This window comes from Emys orbicularis, chromosome 12, assembly GCF_028017835.1.
Source record: "Emys orbicularis isolate rEmyOrb1 chromosome 12, rEmyOrb1.hap1, whole genome shotgun sequence".
NCBI lineage: Eukaryota > Metazoa > Chordata > Testudines > Emydidae > Emys > Emys orbicularis.
Window position 1 is genome coordinate 761,156 of NC_088694.1, and position 16,537 is coordinate 777,692.

The 16,537-nt window shown below is 57.9% G+C and overlaps 1 protein-coding gene across 5 annotated transcripts; it reads left to right on the forward strand.

Annotated features, from left to right (window-relative positions):
* Window positions 1-1,864: 1,864 nt before the first annotated feature.
* Window positions 1,865-16,392, forward strand: ZNF335 (zinc finger protein 335). 5 transcript variants are annotated; one of them, XM_065414332.1, is made up of 29 exons: window positions 1,865-2,027; window positions 2,682-2,770; window positions 3,563-3,797; window positions 4,323-4,596; window positions 5,086-5,163; window positions 5,556-5,876; window positions 8,043-8,177; window positions 8,262-8,414; window positions 8,508-8,766; window positions 8,855-9,032; window positions 9,114-9,226; window positions 9,503-9,521; window positions 9,748-9,864; window positions 9,951-10,027; window positions 10,157-10,317; window positions 10,404-10,633; window positions 10,716-10,824; window positions 10,902-10,996; window positions 11,081-11,361; window positions 11,593-11,728; window positions 11,801-12,187; window positions 12,269-12,411; window positions 12,690-12,829; window positions 13,491-13,594; window positions 13,718-13,795; window positions 14,128-14,211; window positions 14,426-14,491; window positions 14,756-14,837; window positions 15,581-16,392. In XM_065414332.1, the coding sequence occupies exons 3-29, from the start codon at window positions 3,594-3,596 to the stop codon at window positions 15,697-15,699; spliced, it is 4,143 nt and encodes a 1,380-aa protein (XP_065270404.1). In that variant the 5' UTR covers window positions 1,865-2,027; window positions 2,682-2,770; window positions 3,563-3,593; the 3' UTR covers window positions 15,700-16,392. The 5 variants fall into 5 exon arrangements, with proteins under 5 accessions (XP_065270404.1, XP_065270400.1, XP_065270402.1 ...); XM_065414328.1 differs by having other exon boundaries at window positions 8,262-8,766; window positions 14,753-14,837; XM_065414330.1 differs by having other exon boundaries at window positions 8,262-8,766.
* Window positions 16,393-16,537: the final 145 nt, after the last annotated feature.

Below are 16,537 nucleotides of genomic sequence, written 5' to 3' on the forward strand. Positions count from 1 at the left end.
ACGTGGCCAGAAAGCAGGTTCCAGACACCTGCTTGCTCCTGTTTCCCCCACTCCAGTCACTCCTGATTCCCTCCCACCCACCCACCGGCCGCTTCTTCAGGAGAGAACAAGCAGGTCTCTCCCTCGGCATTCACACACAGAGAGACACACAGAGATAGACACACACACAGAGACACGCGCGCACACACACACACAGAGACACACACAGACACGCGCGCACACACGCACACACACACAGAGACACGCGCGCACACACACACAGACACGCGCGCGCACACACACACACAGACACGCGCGCGCACACACACACACAGACACGCGCGCACACACACACACAGACGCGCGCACACACACACACACACACTTACAGCCGCTGCTGATCTGACCCATTGAACACAAGTCGCCGCTGCTCCGGTGACTGACTCCTCGGGCGCTGAGCCCGGGGGCAGCCGCGACTCCGGCCGGGGGGGGGGCAGGGGGGACGCGGGGCGGGTCCCCCCCCGGGCAGGTCGCAGCGGGGGGCATCAGGCGCCGGGCCGGGACACAAGGGCGGGGCCGGGCTCTGCCCCTGCTGGAGGGGGCGGGGCGGGGCCCGGTCAGCGCAGACAATCGCTCGGGCCCCGCGAGCAGGGAGCCGCCGCAGCCACGTGACCAGCGTGACCCCAACGTTCAGGGTCCGGCCATCACCATCCCCGCACGTCGTGACGTCCTGTGCGTGCGACTTCACAAATGAGCACTCTGATGCTTCCGCTGGGGAAATATAGTCCCGGGGAGGATTTCTCTTGGCGCGGGTGCTCGGAGCTCCGGGACCGGAGGCGGTTCGGTGCCGGGGACGGGGGGCGCCCCAATCGGAGGGTGTGGCCGTGGGAGAGCGGGTCCCTCCGCTCTCGGTGCGGTGAAGTAAGTAGTCCGGCGCGGGGTCCCGACGGGAAGATCCCTCCGCGGGGGATGGCGGCCGAAGGGATGCCGGGTCCGGGGGCGCTGCGGCCGCCGCAGCGGGACGCCCCGAGGGACGGGGCCAGGCACGGTGAGGGGGCGGCGCTCAGGCCCCGGGGCCCCGGCTTCCTCCTCCCCGCCGGCGCTGCCGGGCCGCCCGAGCGCGGGGACCCCGCGCCAAGATGGCGCCGGCCCGAGCGGGGGCGCAGGCAGCGCCAGGGGCAGCCCCGGCCCGGCCCTCCCTGGCGGGGCCCTGCGGGCGGGCGGCCGGGCCGGGGAAGGGCCGGGGGCGGCCGGGCTGTGCCGAGCCGGGCAGCCCGCCCCGGGCTGCGGGGTCACGGGCGGGCCGGGCCGCGGGGCAGCGCTGGAGGCCGGGTCCTGCCCTGCTGCATTGTGGGAGAATCCGGCCGGGCCGGGGCTCCAGGCTGCCGCCGCTGCAGCCCCTGGGGCCGGTGCCCGTCGGGAGCCTGCTCCTGCCTCTGACACGGACTCGTTCTGTGACCCTGGGCCCATCACAACCTCGGGCCGAGGCTCCTCCTCGACCCCCGGGGCTCTGAGGCTGCGCTCACCGGTGTCCGTAAAGGGCATTGAGACTTTCAGCAGGAAGGCGTTAGTGGAGGCAGAGTCCAGTCCTGCCTGGCATCCCCTGCCCCAGGCATTGGGGAATGGGCAAACGACAGACAGAGAAGCAGTTATTTACCCAACAGGGAGCGTCCACCTGCAGCACCCTTCACTAGCCGAGGGGAAACGCCATCTGCCAGGGCCCAAAGCACAAATCTTCTCTACAGTCGCTTTTAAAATTATGGAGCAGTGAGGTTTCTCCGTCAGTCACATAACTTGTGTATTCAGCACCATGCCATTAAGACTAGTTGTGGGTCTACATTTTGTCTGGCTCTGTACTGCACAAGAGCAGTGATTAAAGCAGGGAGACTTGGAGTCTGGACTCCTGGGTTTTTTATTCTTGGCTCCATTGCCTGACATGAGAACATAAGAGCGGCCAGACTGGATCAGACCAAAGGTCCATCTAGCCCAGTGTCCTGTCTTCCAACAGTGGCCAATGGCAGGTGCCCCAGAGGGAAGGAACAGAACAGGTAATCATCAAGTGATACATCCCCTGTTGCTCTTCCCAGCTTCTGGCAAACAGAGGCTGGGGCACCATCCCTGCCATTGATGGACCTATCCTCCATGAATTTATCTAGTTCTTTTTTGACCCCTTGGCCTTCACAATATCTTCTGGCAAAGAGGTCCACAGACTGTGCGTTGTGTGAAGAAATACATCATTTTGTTTGTTTTAAACTTGTTGCCTATGAGGAGTCCCAAGTCACTTCACTTTTCTCTCCTGTGGTGTATTTCTTTGTAAAATAGCAATAATTATGCTTTCCTACTTGATGGTGGTGTGTTATGAGGTTAAATTATTATTGAGGGGGCAGGAGTGTTTGTGATGCTCTGATGAGGCTCCAAAGATGGGCAAAGCATTCCCATTGCTTGTTTACTGAAATGTTCACCTCCCCATGAGTTCTGTGATCAGTGTCATGTGAGTTGGCTGGAGAGACTGTGGTTGCGGATCCCCAAGTAGATTAGTCATTCCTTATTCTGGGGGGGATGCAGCCTCTGTATTCGACAGCCCTGCATTCTCCAGCTGAGCCACTCTTCCTGCTAATATGGGTAAAAGTGAGTGAGTGCAGGCTAGGCTCCCACCCAACGCTCATCTGAAGTTTGGTTTTGCTTTTTCTCCCCTTGGCTAGGATGAAAGTTTGGCATTTCCTGGTTGCCTTCAAGAACAAGAGTAGGAGACGTGTCAGGCTGTAATAAGTCCTGAGATATTGCTGCACCGGTATGTTTCATGCCTGGACCAAGTTTTAGTGGAGTATGACGGGGGTGCCCAACCTACGTCCCATCAGAGCAGTTCATAAGGCCCACGGCCGCTTCATTAGCATTTTGTCATCATGTTTACATCATTTTAGTTTACACGTGTGTAAATAGACAATACTGTACATAGAAACAGCCTATCTAAATAATATAAAACAAGCTGAACTTCAAATATAAATCAATACAGGTGACTATATTTTATTAAAATATGTGGAATTTGTTTGGCCCACACAAGGTTGTGCTTAGGTTTATGTGGCCCTCCTGTGTAATAAGGTTGGGCACCATGGGAGTACGGCTGAAATATTGAGCTTCACAGCCTAGCTATGGGACAAGGGGAGGAAGGCATGGTGGCATGAAGTAGAGTCATTGGCTTGGTCTACACAACATACTTACTTTGGAATATCTATGAAAAATCCACACCCCTCAGTGATGTAGTTACACCGCCCTTAACCCCATGTGGACAGCGCTATGTCGGCGGGAGAGCTGCTCTCCCGTCAGCATAAAGCGTCTTCATCAGACACTCAATTTGTAGTGTAGACCTGCCCCTAAAGACCGATCGTGGTCTGGTGTCTCCTCTCCCTCGTGAGAGCACCCCTGCTGCATGCATTGGGATACCTATGTTATGTTGGTAGATTTATTTTGTGCCGATTACTGTGATATCTAGGTGCCGGTCATCTCAGGCGGGTGGAAGGCACGGCAGGATGTTCTGTGCCCACAGTGCACAGCAGGTCTGACTGCAGCACTTCCTCTTGCCTAGGTCACACTTAAGGGACCCAGGGAAATTGGGCATGGAGGCGGAGGAGAATGAAGTGGAGAGCAGCAGCGATGCGGCCCCTCATCTGGCACAGGAAGAACCTTCGGAGAGCGGGCTTGGTGTCGAGACCTCTGAGGCCATGTCCGCGGACAGCAGCGATGCTGCTTCAGTGCCCATCCTCTCAGAAGCAGATGAGTCTGGTGTGGGGCAGAGCTCAGACAGCAGTGGGGTCTCTCTGGTATGGAGTGGGTCTGGAAACCCCTTTGGGATGGAAGTGAGGAGGTGGCTGTGATTTTGTAGATGTATGTAAGTTGTCAGACTCTGAGAATACTGATAGTATCCTTCAGGGAGTTGGATCTCTGACCCAGCCTAGGTGGGAGCCAGCCCTACACAGCACAGGGCAGAGTGGACCACAGGGCCAGGTCTGTTTGAGAGGTCTTCTACAATATGGATATACACACCAGGTTTGTGCCTGCCAAGTCAAGGGGAAGAGCCCTGCCTACCTAGCTGGATTAGCAGGGAGGGGAGTGCATCTTGTGTCTCTGAGAGCATCTTCTAGCTATACCCCAGGGCTGAAGGGTCGTCGGCTTTTCTGGCTTCTGCCATTACTTGTCACCCTCTTGTGGGGCCCTTTGGGACCTCTCTTCTGGGCAGGTGCCTCCTGCGAGGCAAGATGCTGATGTGGCATGCAGCTACAGGTTCGCTCCTGGGGTGGCTCAACAGAGGCCTCTAAACTGAGCTCCCCGGCCTGTCTGTTTTCCAGGAGGAAGTGTCGGAGAGCAGCTCCAGCACAGATGCTATTCCTAGGGTCTACCTGCCAGACTCTTCCTCTATCGCCCAGTCTACCCTGGTCTCCAGCGTCTCCACAGTGAGCCAGTCCATTATGGTATCGGAATCCCCACAGGTCCTGGTTCACTCCAGCGTCATCACCGATGGGGCCACAATGGTATCGGACTCCACTGCATCCACCTCCTCGGACCTGGGCTCTGCCATAGACAAAATCATTGAGTCCACAATTGGGCCTGACATCATCCAGAGTGAGTGCATCACCAAGTCAGTTGTTGCCTGCTCCCTTTCCTGGAGCCCCAGGGAATATGGCCTAGCTCTCCGTGTCATGTGCCATGGGCTGGGCAAGGGGGACAGGCAGTGGGGAAGGAGCTGCTGCTGTAGTGAAGACTCAAGGAAACCAAGTCAGTCAAAAAGGAAATCCCTTTTAGTGGGAGACTGCTCTCCCTTGCTTTCCCTGACTATCAGAAGTGGTGCCTGCTGTTCCTGGCCTTACCACTGGGTGGTGAAAGAAGGGACTTGCAGGGCAGCTCTCCATCACGGCTGGAATGGGTTTCCAGCCTCAGTCCGTCCTGAGTTCACAGCATTAAGTCCATGCAGCAGCACCTGTGCAGCCCCCAGTTAACTTTCCTCACCTTCCCGCTTCCCACCCTGACTCCCTAGAAGAATGCCTTGTCTTGTTAATTATCAGCCTCTACAGTCGGTCCCCATCACCCTCTCGCTCTCCGTTCCCTTCCTAGGCTGCATCGCCGTGACGAGCGCTGAAGATAGCGGTGCCCAGACTACCCAGTATCTCATTCTGCAGGGGCCTGATGATGGTAAGTGAATGCTTCTGGGTCCTCCAGTGACATCTTCTGCTTCTGAGCCCTTTTCCCATTTCCATCCTTCTACAACAACAACGGCCAGAAATCCCTGGGGGGGAATTGTACAGAAGCACTGGTTGTGGGGAGAGTTCTTGGCTACTCTAGTCCCAGTTTCTCCCAGCAGGGGGCACTGTAGGCAGCAGCATGGGAATGCTGTGGGGCAAAGCTCCTTGTCACTCCAATCCCTTCCCCGCAGGGGGTGTTGTAGGGGGCAGGGCAGAAGCACTGGCTATGGGGAAGCTCTTGGCCACTTGAGTCACTGCCTAGTAGTGTGAAGTGTGTGTGTGTGTGTGTGTGTGTAGCCATGAGGGTTCGGTTTCCTTGGTGAGCTCTTGTTGGTGCTTTAGGTGCCCCCATGGTATCCCAGATGGCCACTTCTGCTCTGGCCAACAGTTTGGCAATAGAAGCCATAGCCGATGGACCCACCTCCACGTGCCTAGACCAGCCTGGCCCTTCAGACCCTTCCGAGCAGTCTGAAATACTGGAGCTGCCCACACAGCCGGATCAGGCCAGAGAGGCAGATGCTGGGGAGGAGCCAGACCTGGAGAGCTTGGAGGAGATGATGGAGGTGGTGGTGGTACAACAGTTCAGGTGCAAGATGTGTCAGTACAAGAGCATCTCCAAGAAAACTCTCATCAACCACATGAAGGAGCGGCACTTCCAGCCAGGTAGGGGTGCTGCCATCTCTGGGAGGCTTGTATACCAGGTGGGGGTGCTGTGCGGGGGAGGAGAGGAGTTTATATATCAGGTGGGGAGCAAGGTAGTTAATGTACCAGGTGTGGGCACCGCTGACTCCAGGGAGGTGGCTTATAATGGCTCTGTTGTAACTGGAAAGAATCCAGACTTACATCAGTGTAACTGAGGGCAGAATTTGGTTTTATGTAATTCGTTTACTGAGGACAAAATATTTCAGCCCTTAATTCTGAATTCTCCTGTTGGGGAGAACTTGGCTCTGAATACACCTCTACCCCGATATAACGTGACCCAATATAACACGAATTCCGATATAATGTGGTAAAGCAGTGCTCCGGGGGGGCGGGATAGCGCACTCCGGCAGATCAAAGCAAGTTGGATATAACACGGTTTCACCTATAACGCGGTAAGATTTTTTTGGCTCCCGAGGACAGCATTATATCAAGGTAGAGGTGTATATAATTACTAGAAATATGAATGACTAAATATCACCATCCACAGCTTCCAAAATAAAAATCTACTTTAAACAACTCTGTGAAAATAAATAATTTTAAGTCTGAAGCTTTTGATTTGGAGGGTAGTGAATGTAATGCCATTTTAATAATAATAATAATAATAATAATAATAAAAAAAGTCCAGAGGTGATCCTGGCAATAAGGCCAGTGAGCCTAACTTCAGTACCTGGCAAACTGGTTGAAACTATAATAAAGAACATAGAAACATAGATTATTAGGGTTGGAAGGGACCTCAGGAGGTCATCTAGTCCAACCCCCTGCTCAAAGCAGGACCAATCCCCAACTAAATCCCTAAATGGCCCCCTCAAGGATTGAACTCACAACCCTGGGTTTAGCAGGCCAATGCTCAAACCACTGAGCTATGCCCCCCGAATTATCAGACGTATAGTTAAACACAATTTATTAGGGAAGAGTCAACTGGGTTTTTGTAAAGCGAAATCATGCCTCACCAGTCTATTAGAATTCTTTGAGAGGGTCAACAAACATATGGACAAGGGTGACCCAGTGGATACAGTGTACTTGGATTTTTAGAAAACCTTTAATAATGTCTCTCACCAAAGACACTCCAACAAAGTAAGCTGTCAGTGGTAGTAAGTGCAAAGTAAGGAACATTGGAAAACATAATCACAACTATACATACAAAATGCTGGGGTCTAAATTAGCTGTTACCACTCAAGAAAGAGATCTTGGAGTCATTGTGAATAGTTTTCTGAAAACATCTCTGCGTGCAGCGGCGATCAAAACTGACTGTTAGGATCCGTTAGAAAAGGCAGAAAAATATCATAATGCCACTGTATAAATCCATGATATGTCCACACCTTGAATACTGAGTGCAATTCTGGTCACCCTATCTCAAAAAAGATATATTAGAATTGGAAAAAGAGAGAGGCAACGAAAATGAGAGAGTAAAAAGACTGGGACTGTCCAGCTTGGAAAAGAGAAGACTAAGGGTGAATATGGTAGAGGTCTATAAAATCATGACTGGTGTGGAGAAAGTGAGTGTTGTTTATCTCTTCACGTAACACAAGAACTAGAAGTCACCCAATGAAATGAATAGGCAGCAGGTTTAAAACAAACAAAAGGAAGTATTTCTTCACACCACACACAGTCAACCTGTGGAACTAGTTGCCAGGGGATATTGTGAACTGGGTTCAAAAAAGAACTAGATAAGTTCCTGGAAGATAGGTCCATCAATGGCTATTAGGCAAGATGGTCAGGGACACAACCCCATGATCTGGGTGTCCCGAAACCGCCCACTGCCAGAAGCTGGGAGTGCACTACAGGATGGATCACTCAATAAATTATCCTGTTCAATTAATTCCCTCTGAAGCATCTGGCCCTGGCTGCTGTCGGAAGCCAGGATACTGGGCTAGATGGACCATTGGTCTGACCCGGTATGGCCGTTCTGATGTTCTTTATAAACCAGGTAGGGATGCGGATGACTCTAGGGGTGGGAGAAAGGGGATTTCTATAGCAGGTGGGTGTGCTGCCATCTCAAGGTGTGTGAGTGGGGTGCTGCCGTGTCTGCGAAGGGATGGGTGGGGTGCCAGCTCCGTGACACACCCCAGCTTGACTGGTGAGAGCAGAGTGCTGCCCAAGTGATTCTCTTACTGCTTTCTCTGCCAGTGGCTGCTGCTCTGGCCTTGAAGAAGGGGCGTCCGCGGAAGGGGGAACCCTCCCCAAAGCCCCTGGAGGAAGATGTGCCGGAGGAGGAAGAGGAGGATGATATCGTGGATGCTGGAGCCATTGATGACCCTGAAGGTACAGCCCCTTCTCCCCTCTGGCCAGTGCTGCCAGCCGCTGCCAGGGTCTGTGTCTTAACGCCTCGGACCGTTCTCCCCACAGAGGACAGTGACTATAACCCAGCCGAGGATGAGCCGCGTGGGCGGCAGCCCAAGTACAGCCGCATTGTCCCCACGTCGAGTGAGGAGAGGCCACGCCGGCGGCCGGGGAGACCCCGCAAGTTCCCTCGCCTAGAGGACATGCCGCAGCCTGAAGGTAGGGGGTTGGAGAGGACCAACAGGCCCAGGCTGGCGGAGGGTGAAAGCAGGGATGAGGCTGACCCTGACGTGCTGGGTTGCTGTTGGGCAGGTGGTGAGGAGGAGCCCTTAGTCACGTCCCAGAGCACTCTGAGCAGCGAGCTGCAGAACTCCGAGGCAGCCAGCTCCTCCGTCCTGGAGAACGGGGCCAGCGACAGCCTCGTGGAGCCTAGCATCAGCCAGTCGGACTCGGAGAACAAGGATCCATCCTCCAACACAGGGCCTGAGGAGGCTGAGACCGTGCCCAGGAGGCGAGGCCGGCCCTCCCGCCGCTTCCTGGGCAAGAAATACCGCAAGTACATCGGACGCAGGTGAGGGGTGCTGAGCTGTGGTTGTACCCGCGGCCGGGCTGAGAGCCTGGTTACTGTCACGGCACTGAGCACTGGCTCTGCTTTGCAGGTACTACTACAAGTCCCCCAAGCCTCTGATGAGGCCCTACCTGTGTCGAATCTGCGGCTCACGCTTCCTCACACACGATGACCTGCGCTTTCACGTTAACTCGCACGAGGCCAATGACCCTCAGCTCTTCAAGTGCCTGCAGTGCAGCTACCGCTCCCGCCGCTGGTCCTCCCTTAAAGTGAGCACGGCCCTGCCCTGGCCTCACCCTGGGGGTAGCCGCTGGCTCGGTGCCTCATGGCCTGCTGTTTACCTCTCACAGGAACACATGTTTAACCACGTGGGCAGCAAGCCATACAAGTGTGAGGAGTGTGACTACACAAGCGTGTACAAGAAGGATGTCATCCGCCACTCAACGGTGCACAGCCGGGACCGGTGAGTAAAGTGGGGCCATGGGACTGATCCCTGTGTCTTGGCCAGGCAGCCCCTTCCCTGTGCCCAGCTCCCCTCTGCCCCCATGTGCTGAGCCAAGCAACCCCTCCCCCATGATTCCAGATGCAGCCGGTGCTGAGCTGAGTCGGCAGGATCTGCTTCTGTTCCCTTCTCAGCACCAGGGGCCCTCTTGGGCAGTCACTGGGTGGGAGGGTTGTCTGGGTGGGCTCTCAGACTCGGGGAGCGTCTGACCCAGTTTGTTTTTCTTCTCTCTCTCAGGAAGAAGAGAGCCGACCCGGTGAGTTCCCAGCTCCCTGATGGCTTGTGTCTTAGGCCCAGTTCTCACTGGGGGCCTCCAAAGCGGGGGCTACCCCGGCAGGCTTCTTTCTGCTCCCACTGCCTGGTAGATAGGGATGGTTCTGGGCTGACTGGAGCCCCAGATCTGGCTGGTGAGGGGGCTGAGAGAGGCTGTCAGTGGCTCTCTCATCCAGATGGGCTCATCTCTGTGTCCTCTCTCTCTCCAGCCCCCAAAGCTGAATTCGTTCCCCTGCCCGGTGTGTAGCCGAGTCTACCCCATGCAGAAGAGGCTGACCCAGCACATGAAGACTCACAGCACGGAGAAGCCACACATGTGTGACAAGGTGGGGGGGGGGCATGGGGGGAAGGGGGGGGCAAGATGCACCCCAGGGCCTGGATGGGCAGTGAGTGCCGCTCTGTTCTGTTGCAGTGTGGGAAGTCCTTCAAGAAGCGCTACACCTTTAAGATGCATCTGCTGACGCACATCCAGGCCATTGCTAACCGCAGGTAGGAGCAGGGGATTCCCGGCCTGTGTCGGGCTGGCCTTGGGATGGCCAAAGCCTGCTGGGGTCACCCCTCCCAAAGAGTTCCCAGGCATCCTGCCCCGAGTAATGGGCCAGTCTCCGTCCCTGGCAGGTTCAAGTGCGAGTTCTGTGACTATGTCTGCGAGGATAAAAAGATCCTGCTGAACCACCAGCTGTCACACATGAACGACAAGCCGTACAAGTGCAGCTTCTGCAAGTACTCCACCTTCCGTGAGGACTTCCTGGTGTCACACATGGCCGTCAAACACACGGGTGAGAGCAGCCCTGCCTCCTGGGCCTTGTGCCAGCCCCTCCCCTCAGCTGCTGGCTGACCACTGCCCCCCTCTCTCTGGCTGCAGGGGGGAAGCCGTTTGCCTGCGAGTACTGTCACTTCACCACCAAGCACAAGAAGAACCTGCGCCTCCACGTGCAGTGCCGCCACGCTGACTGCTTTGAGGAGTGGGCCCAGCGGCACCCCGAGGAGCCCCCCTGCCGGCGCCGCCCCTTCTTCACCCTGCAGCAGATTGAGGAACTGAAGCAGCAGCACAGCCAGGTGCAGACTCCCACAGAACCCGCAGCCAGCCCACCAGTGAGTACTGTGGCCCCCGGCCTTCCTGCCTGCCCCCCTCCCCTCAGGCTTGGGCATGCTCTCAGCTGTTTTCCTCATCCAGGTTTCTCTTGGCCCTGTGACCTACCACACAGTGCAGCCCCTCCCGACGGTGGAACCCTCCATCCTTTCCCAGGATTCCTTGGGGGGAACCACCATCATTTATGAGCAAGGTGAGCTCCCAGGGAAGAGAGGGGGGCCTACCTGGGCAGGCACAGTGCATCTCACCTGCTCTCTCTGCCTCTCCCAGGTGTGGAGGGATCGGCAGAGCTGGCCACGCAGACAGCGCTGGATCTCCTGCTGAACATGAGCAGCCAGCGGGAGCTGGCCACAGGCTCCCTGCAGGTGAGGTCACAGTCCCCACCACAGTTGTGAGGGGAGCCCCAGGCTGGACCCCAGCTGACCCCCTCCTGTCTGTTTCCTGTGCAGGTGGCCGTGGTGAAGTCCGATGGCTCTGGAGTGGCGCAGGCCCCCGAAGACCAGTCACAGCAGGAGGAGGAGGCAGATCTGGATTCCACCGGGCAGCAGCAGAAGGTGGTGACGCTGCATGTGGCTGAGCATGGAGAGGCCTTAGTGCAGGAGGCCTATGAGGAGGCGACCCTGGGGAGCTCTGAGCTGCAGCAGATCACCATTCCTTTCGGGAGCACAGCGGAGTACAGCATCATCACGCCCGTCAGCGAGGAGATCCAGGCCCCAGAGACTCTCTACAGGTCAGTGCCAGCTCCGCTTGGAGGTGCCAAACCAGCTGCCCCTGCCCTGGGTCCCAGTAATCCGATTCTGCTCCTGTTCCGAGTATGTTAGTCATGTGGCTGTCCAGGGCTGCCGTCCCTGGAGGAGAGTGCCCCTGCTCTCACCCTGCCGCCATGGTCAGGGTAGCCCTGTGCTCGAGGGGAGTGGGAGAGCCCTGGGGACCCCTCTGACCCTGCCCTCTGCCCCTGTAGCGAGGAGGAGAGCCCGACAGAGCCCACCCATACAGTCGTGGTGAGCGACGCCATGATGAACGAAGCGCTGAAAGAGCACAGCAGTCACTACATCATGTCGGCCAGTTTCCCAGGGAGCCAGCTCCATCATGTCGAGGTAAGAGGGGCCCGGACTCCTGTGTCCTGGAGGGGTGTAAGCCAGTGTAACGCTCAGGGTCTTCTCTCCCAGCAGCTCAGTGGGGACCCTGCCCTCTCACCAGGGGAAGGCCAGGAGGCCCAGGCCTCGGGCGGCAAGTGGCCCATGCTGCAGTGCCTGGCCAGGCAGCTCCGAAAGAACTCTGCCTTCTCCCCAGCACCAGAAGGGCAGGCAGTCCCGTCCGCAAAGGTCAGGTGGCCCGCGCTGCAGGGTGTGGCCAGGAAGCTGTCCTGCAAGATTGCTACAACTAAGAAGCTGTCGTGCAAGATTTCCACAACTAAGAAATTCTCGTGCAAGATTTGCACAGCCATGTTCACCGGGAGAGCAGAGATGGAGAGTCACAAGAGGGCACACGTAGGGCCCAACACCTTCAAGTGTCCAGACTGCCCGTTCACAGCAGCTGTGTGGCTGGAGGTCCGGGTAGGTTGGCTGGGCACCCAGGGGCTGGGTGGGAGTCGGGCGTGGGCAGCTGGCTGATCTCGCGCTCTCTCCTGCCTCCAGAGTCACATGGCACAGCACGCCAACCTTCGACCCCACAAGTGCTCCCACTGCAGCTTTGCCTCCAAGAACAAGAAGGACCTGCGCAGACACATGCTGACGCACACCAATGAGAAGCCCTTTGCCTGCCAGATCTGCGGGCAGAGGTGGGTGAAACCAGCCAGGGCCCTGCAGTGCCTCCAGGAGGGCTCTGCAGCAGCCCCCTGGCCCTGGACGTGCCCCTCCCACTGGGCCTCTGGTCTCTGAATGAGCCTCCTGTTCTCAGCCTGGCCCCTCCTCCTCATTTCCAGCTCCCAGATCTTGGCAATGCAGAGCTGGAAATGAGGAGCCAGGCCTCCTGCCCTGTGCCTTCCAGGGAAGGGAGGGTGTGAGAGGCCCCGCTGCCCTCAGCAAGCTCCAACCCCCACTCTCGCTGTCCTTGTAGGTTTAACCGGAACGGGCATCTCAAGTTCCACATGCAGCGTCTGCACTGCTCTGAGGGGAAGCGGCTGGGGCAGCCGGCAGCCACCACCCAGCAGACCATCATACTGAACAGCGATGAGGAAGCGCTAGCCACGCTGCAGAGTAAGATACCTGCTTTCCCTTACGGTGCAGGGGTCTGTGCCCAGGGTTGCCTGCTGTCAGACCATCTTGGGCTGAGCACTTGACGCAGTTCGTAAGCTAAGCGGGATTGGACCTGATCAAGTCTTGGATGGGAGATCCCCTAGTGAAGCTGCAGGATGCTCCAGGGAGCAGGCGGGAGCGCTCTCCCCTTGCAGCCAGTGCTGACCCGAGTGTCCCAGCACGGTGCTACGGGACAGGGGGCTGCAGAGCAGTGTGGATGACTCAGTGGGGGGCGCTCTCCCTTTGCAGCCAGTGCTGACCCCAACGCCCCAGTGCAGTGCTACGGGGCGATGACCGCTTTCTTAGGGTCAGTTCTGGGGGGACAGGGGCACCCTGCTGCAGCTACTACTGCAAAGCCCCCCTTGTGGTTGGGATGTGAATGGAGGTCTCTGCTGCCTTTATTGTACGTGTCAAGGTCTTAGCCCCAGCATCCTTGTTACCTTCCAGTTTGGGCCGGTTCCATTTGACCTCTTTTGCTCTGGCTCCTGAGCAAGTGAGGTTAATGGCTTGTCCCCAGCTTGCCTGCTGGTGTGCCTCCTGGGATTGGGGGTAAGGGAGGGGGTGGCGGGGTTGTGGGATGGGGGATAGTGGTGGCTGAGGATGGCTTTCTCTCCCTTCCCAGCGGCTTTGCAGTCTGGCCAGGCAGTGCTGGCTCCTGAACGGCTGCAGCAGGCTCTGGGGCAGGAGCACATCATTGTAGCGCAGGAGCAGAGCATCACAAGCCAGGTGAGTCAGCCAGATGCCTTGGCCAGCCACACAACCCACCCACAAGCAGTGGCCTGTGTCCACCGCTCAGAGGGGCTGGGCGCAGCTACTGCAGTGACTGGCTGCAGCTTCGCTGTCTTGCAGGAGGAGGCCACGTACATCCAGGAGATCACAACGGCTGACGGGCAGACGGTGCAGCACTTGGTGACCGCCGATAACCAGGTATGGGGGGAGCTGCTGTCCGTATGGCTCTGGCACCTGTACGTGGGGTGCTGCGGAGAGCACGCGAGTCTCCTGCAGGGGCTGATGGGAGTCTCCTGCAGGGAGCCCCAGGGGAGGGCCGGTGGGGACTTGACTGGGGTGAAAGGAACCAAAGGGAAACTGCGGCTGAATCTCAGCATGGAGGTGACCCAGGGAAGTGGGGAGCCCCAGTGCTTGAGCATCTCCATGCCAGGCTGGAGAGACGCTGGAAAGGTGCAGCAGGGCTGCGTCCCGTGCGGCCTGCGGCAATGCTGTGGGCTGAGGCGGGGGCTGAGTCTCTGTTTCCCCTGTAGGTTCAGTACATCATTGCCCAGGATGGCGTGCAGCACCTGCTCCCCCACGAGTACGTTGTTGTCCCCGAGGGGCATCACATCCAGGTAAGGGCCCTGCTGCCCTGGCCCTGGCTAGCGGCCAGATCGTGTCCTAGGTTGTGGAGTCCAGGATGGAGCCTGGGGGCGGGAGTCCCTGTTCCCTTGAAATCCAGCAGGTCTCCTCCATGTGGATGAAGTGATCTGGCCGGGGGGGGGAGAGGGGGAGGTCTGAGGAGCTCCCCTCCCCTTCCCAGCTCTCACTCCAGCTCTTGTCTTTCAGGTACAAGACGGCCAGATCACCCACATCCAGTATGAACAGGGCAGCCAGTTCCTCCAGGAGCCCCAGGTAATGGGAGCAGCCACTGGCTGGGACAGGCCTAGTGGGGAGTATGCATCCGGAGGGGGAGGGGATCCCACGGCGTGGGCATTAATAACTCAGCAAGAAGGTGAATCGCAGGTTAAACAGCTGCTGCTTTAGCTAGCTGTGTGAGGGGCCTGCGCGGCCTCTGAGGGCTCTGCTGCAGCCAGAGGTAAACAGGGCAGGGTGAGCCCCCCGTCTGCTTCCTGCCTGCCCAGTCTGATCCATCTCCCTCTCTCTGTTCCCCAGCAGATCCAGTACATGCCGGTTTCCCCAGAGCAGCAGCTGGTTACCCAGGCTCAGCTGGAAGCCGTGGCGCACTCGGCAGTGACAGGTACAGAGGCAGGGCTCCCTGCTCTGAGCTGAGCCCAGGCCGTGGGTTCTGGCATGCTGGGTCACAGGAAAGGCTTTGCCCGGAATCCATGGCGGCAGATTCAGGGGGTGTCCCAGCCCCAGATGGTGGTAACATAGTTGTTCCATCTCCCGGCTGCTTTGACACGAGCTAGTGGTCTCAGTCACATGCTGCCTTCAAAAGCCGTCCACCACGGTTGCTAGCAGGCTTGGCAGGGCGGCTGTGGATTGGGCGGGCTGTGGTTACCCAGCTGCCCTCTTTCTGCTGCCTTGGCAGGGCACAGGGAGCGTGGACCAAGCCTGCTTTTCTGCTGCCTGTGCGCCCTCACTTAGGAGAACAAGCCAGGTTTGCTGCTGCGAGGGGCTGTGCCTGGGAAGTGCTGATTCCCTGCGCTCAGTGTTGTGGGTGCCCCAGGCAGCTGTGCTGACGCCCAGGCAGAGCCCAGCCTCTTGCTGCTATCCCCTCTCTTTGCTGGATGGAAACGCCTCGGGCGGACCCGGCTTGGCAGGTGGTGATTGCAGGCCAAGGCCAGCACATCTCCTGGAGCCACAGAGCGTTGTAAAAATGCTTTCTACACCCCTCTCCCATGCAGGCTTTGGCCACCCCATCTGTCCTGTGCGCCTGGCAAAGCAGTGGGTGAGGGGCCCCCAGCAAGGGCCCCCTTCCCCGCCTCCTGGGCTGGGGCGGCAGCAGCAGGGCTGATGCCGCTCTCCCTCTCTCTGCAGCAGTGGCCGATGCTGCCATGGCCCAAGCCCAGGGCATGTTCACCACAGAGGCAACGGCTGAGCAGATCCAGCAGCTGCAGCAGGGAATCCATTACGATGTCATCACGCTGGCGGATTAAGGGCTGGGCAGATGCTGTGGGCCAGCCATCCACTAGCCCGGCCGAAAGGGGCTACAGGGGACAAGTCTGAGCACCCTCTGGCTGGGGTTTGCTATTGACTTGCCGTGTGCAGCAGGAGCGCCGGGTCCTGCCTATCTGCCCCTCTGCGGCGGCTGCTGCCTCCTACGCAAGGGCTGCTCCCCTAGCAGTCATGTGGCTGAGGGGCTGGGTGGGTGGCGGCGTGGCCCTGCCTGGGGCTGGTCTCTGTCGCACCTGACAGTCCCGGATCCTTTTTCCTGCGTCGTGTCCTCGAGTTGCGCCTGCCTGCCATACAAGGTCCTGGCGTGAGATGGACGCTGACCCCAGCTGTGTCGTGAAAAGGCTGGGCAAGGACTCCTGCTGTTCGGTTGTAGCAGCCGTGCTGCCTGCCCTTGGGGTGTAGGGCTCACGAGCCTGGCACTGAGAGTGCCTTCCCCCTTCGGCTTTCCTGGCCTGCAGGCAGGCATTTCTCAGACTCTGCAGGGGGAGAGCAGAACGACCTGGAGAGGGAACCACAACGGACGAGGCACTAGCTGAGATGTTCTATTTTTCTTCCAAACAGAGACGGACTCTGCTGGAGAGAGCTGGTTTGTACAGGGTGGGGGAGGGGGATCAATGTGAACCATCTGAAGCTTTGAATCTGCTTATGAATAAAAAGGCATCGGATTCTGCCTGGCCCATGTGTGGAGTGGGGCTTGGGGCCGCAGGGGCCCTGCGCCGACATGCAGCTCTCTGGGTCTGGCACAGCCTCCCTCCTTGCACCCTGGGCCTGTGTGTGTCTGTCAGGGGGTGGGCTAGTAAAGTGCTTCCCTTGCAGCCG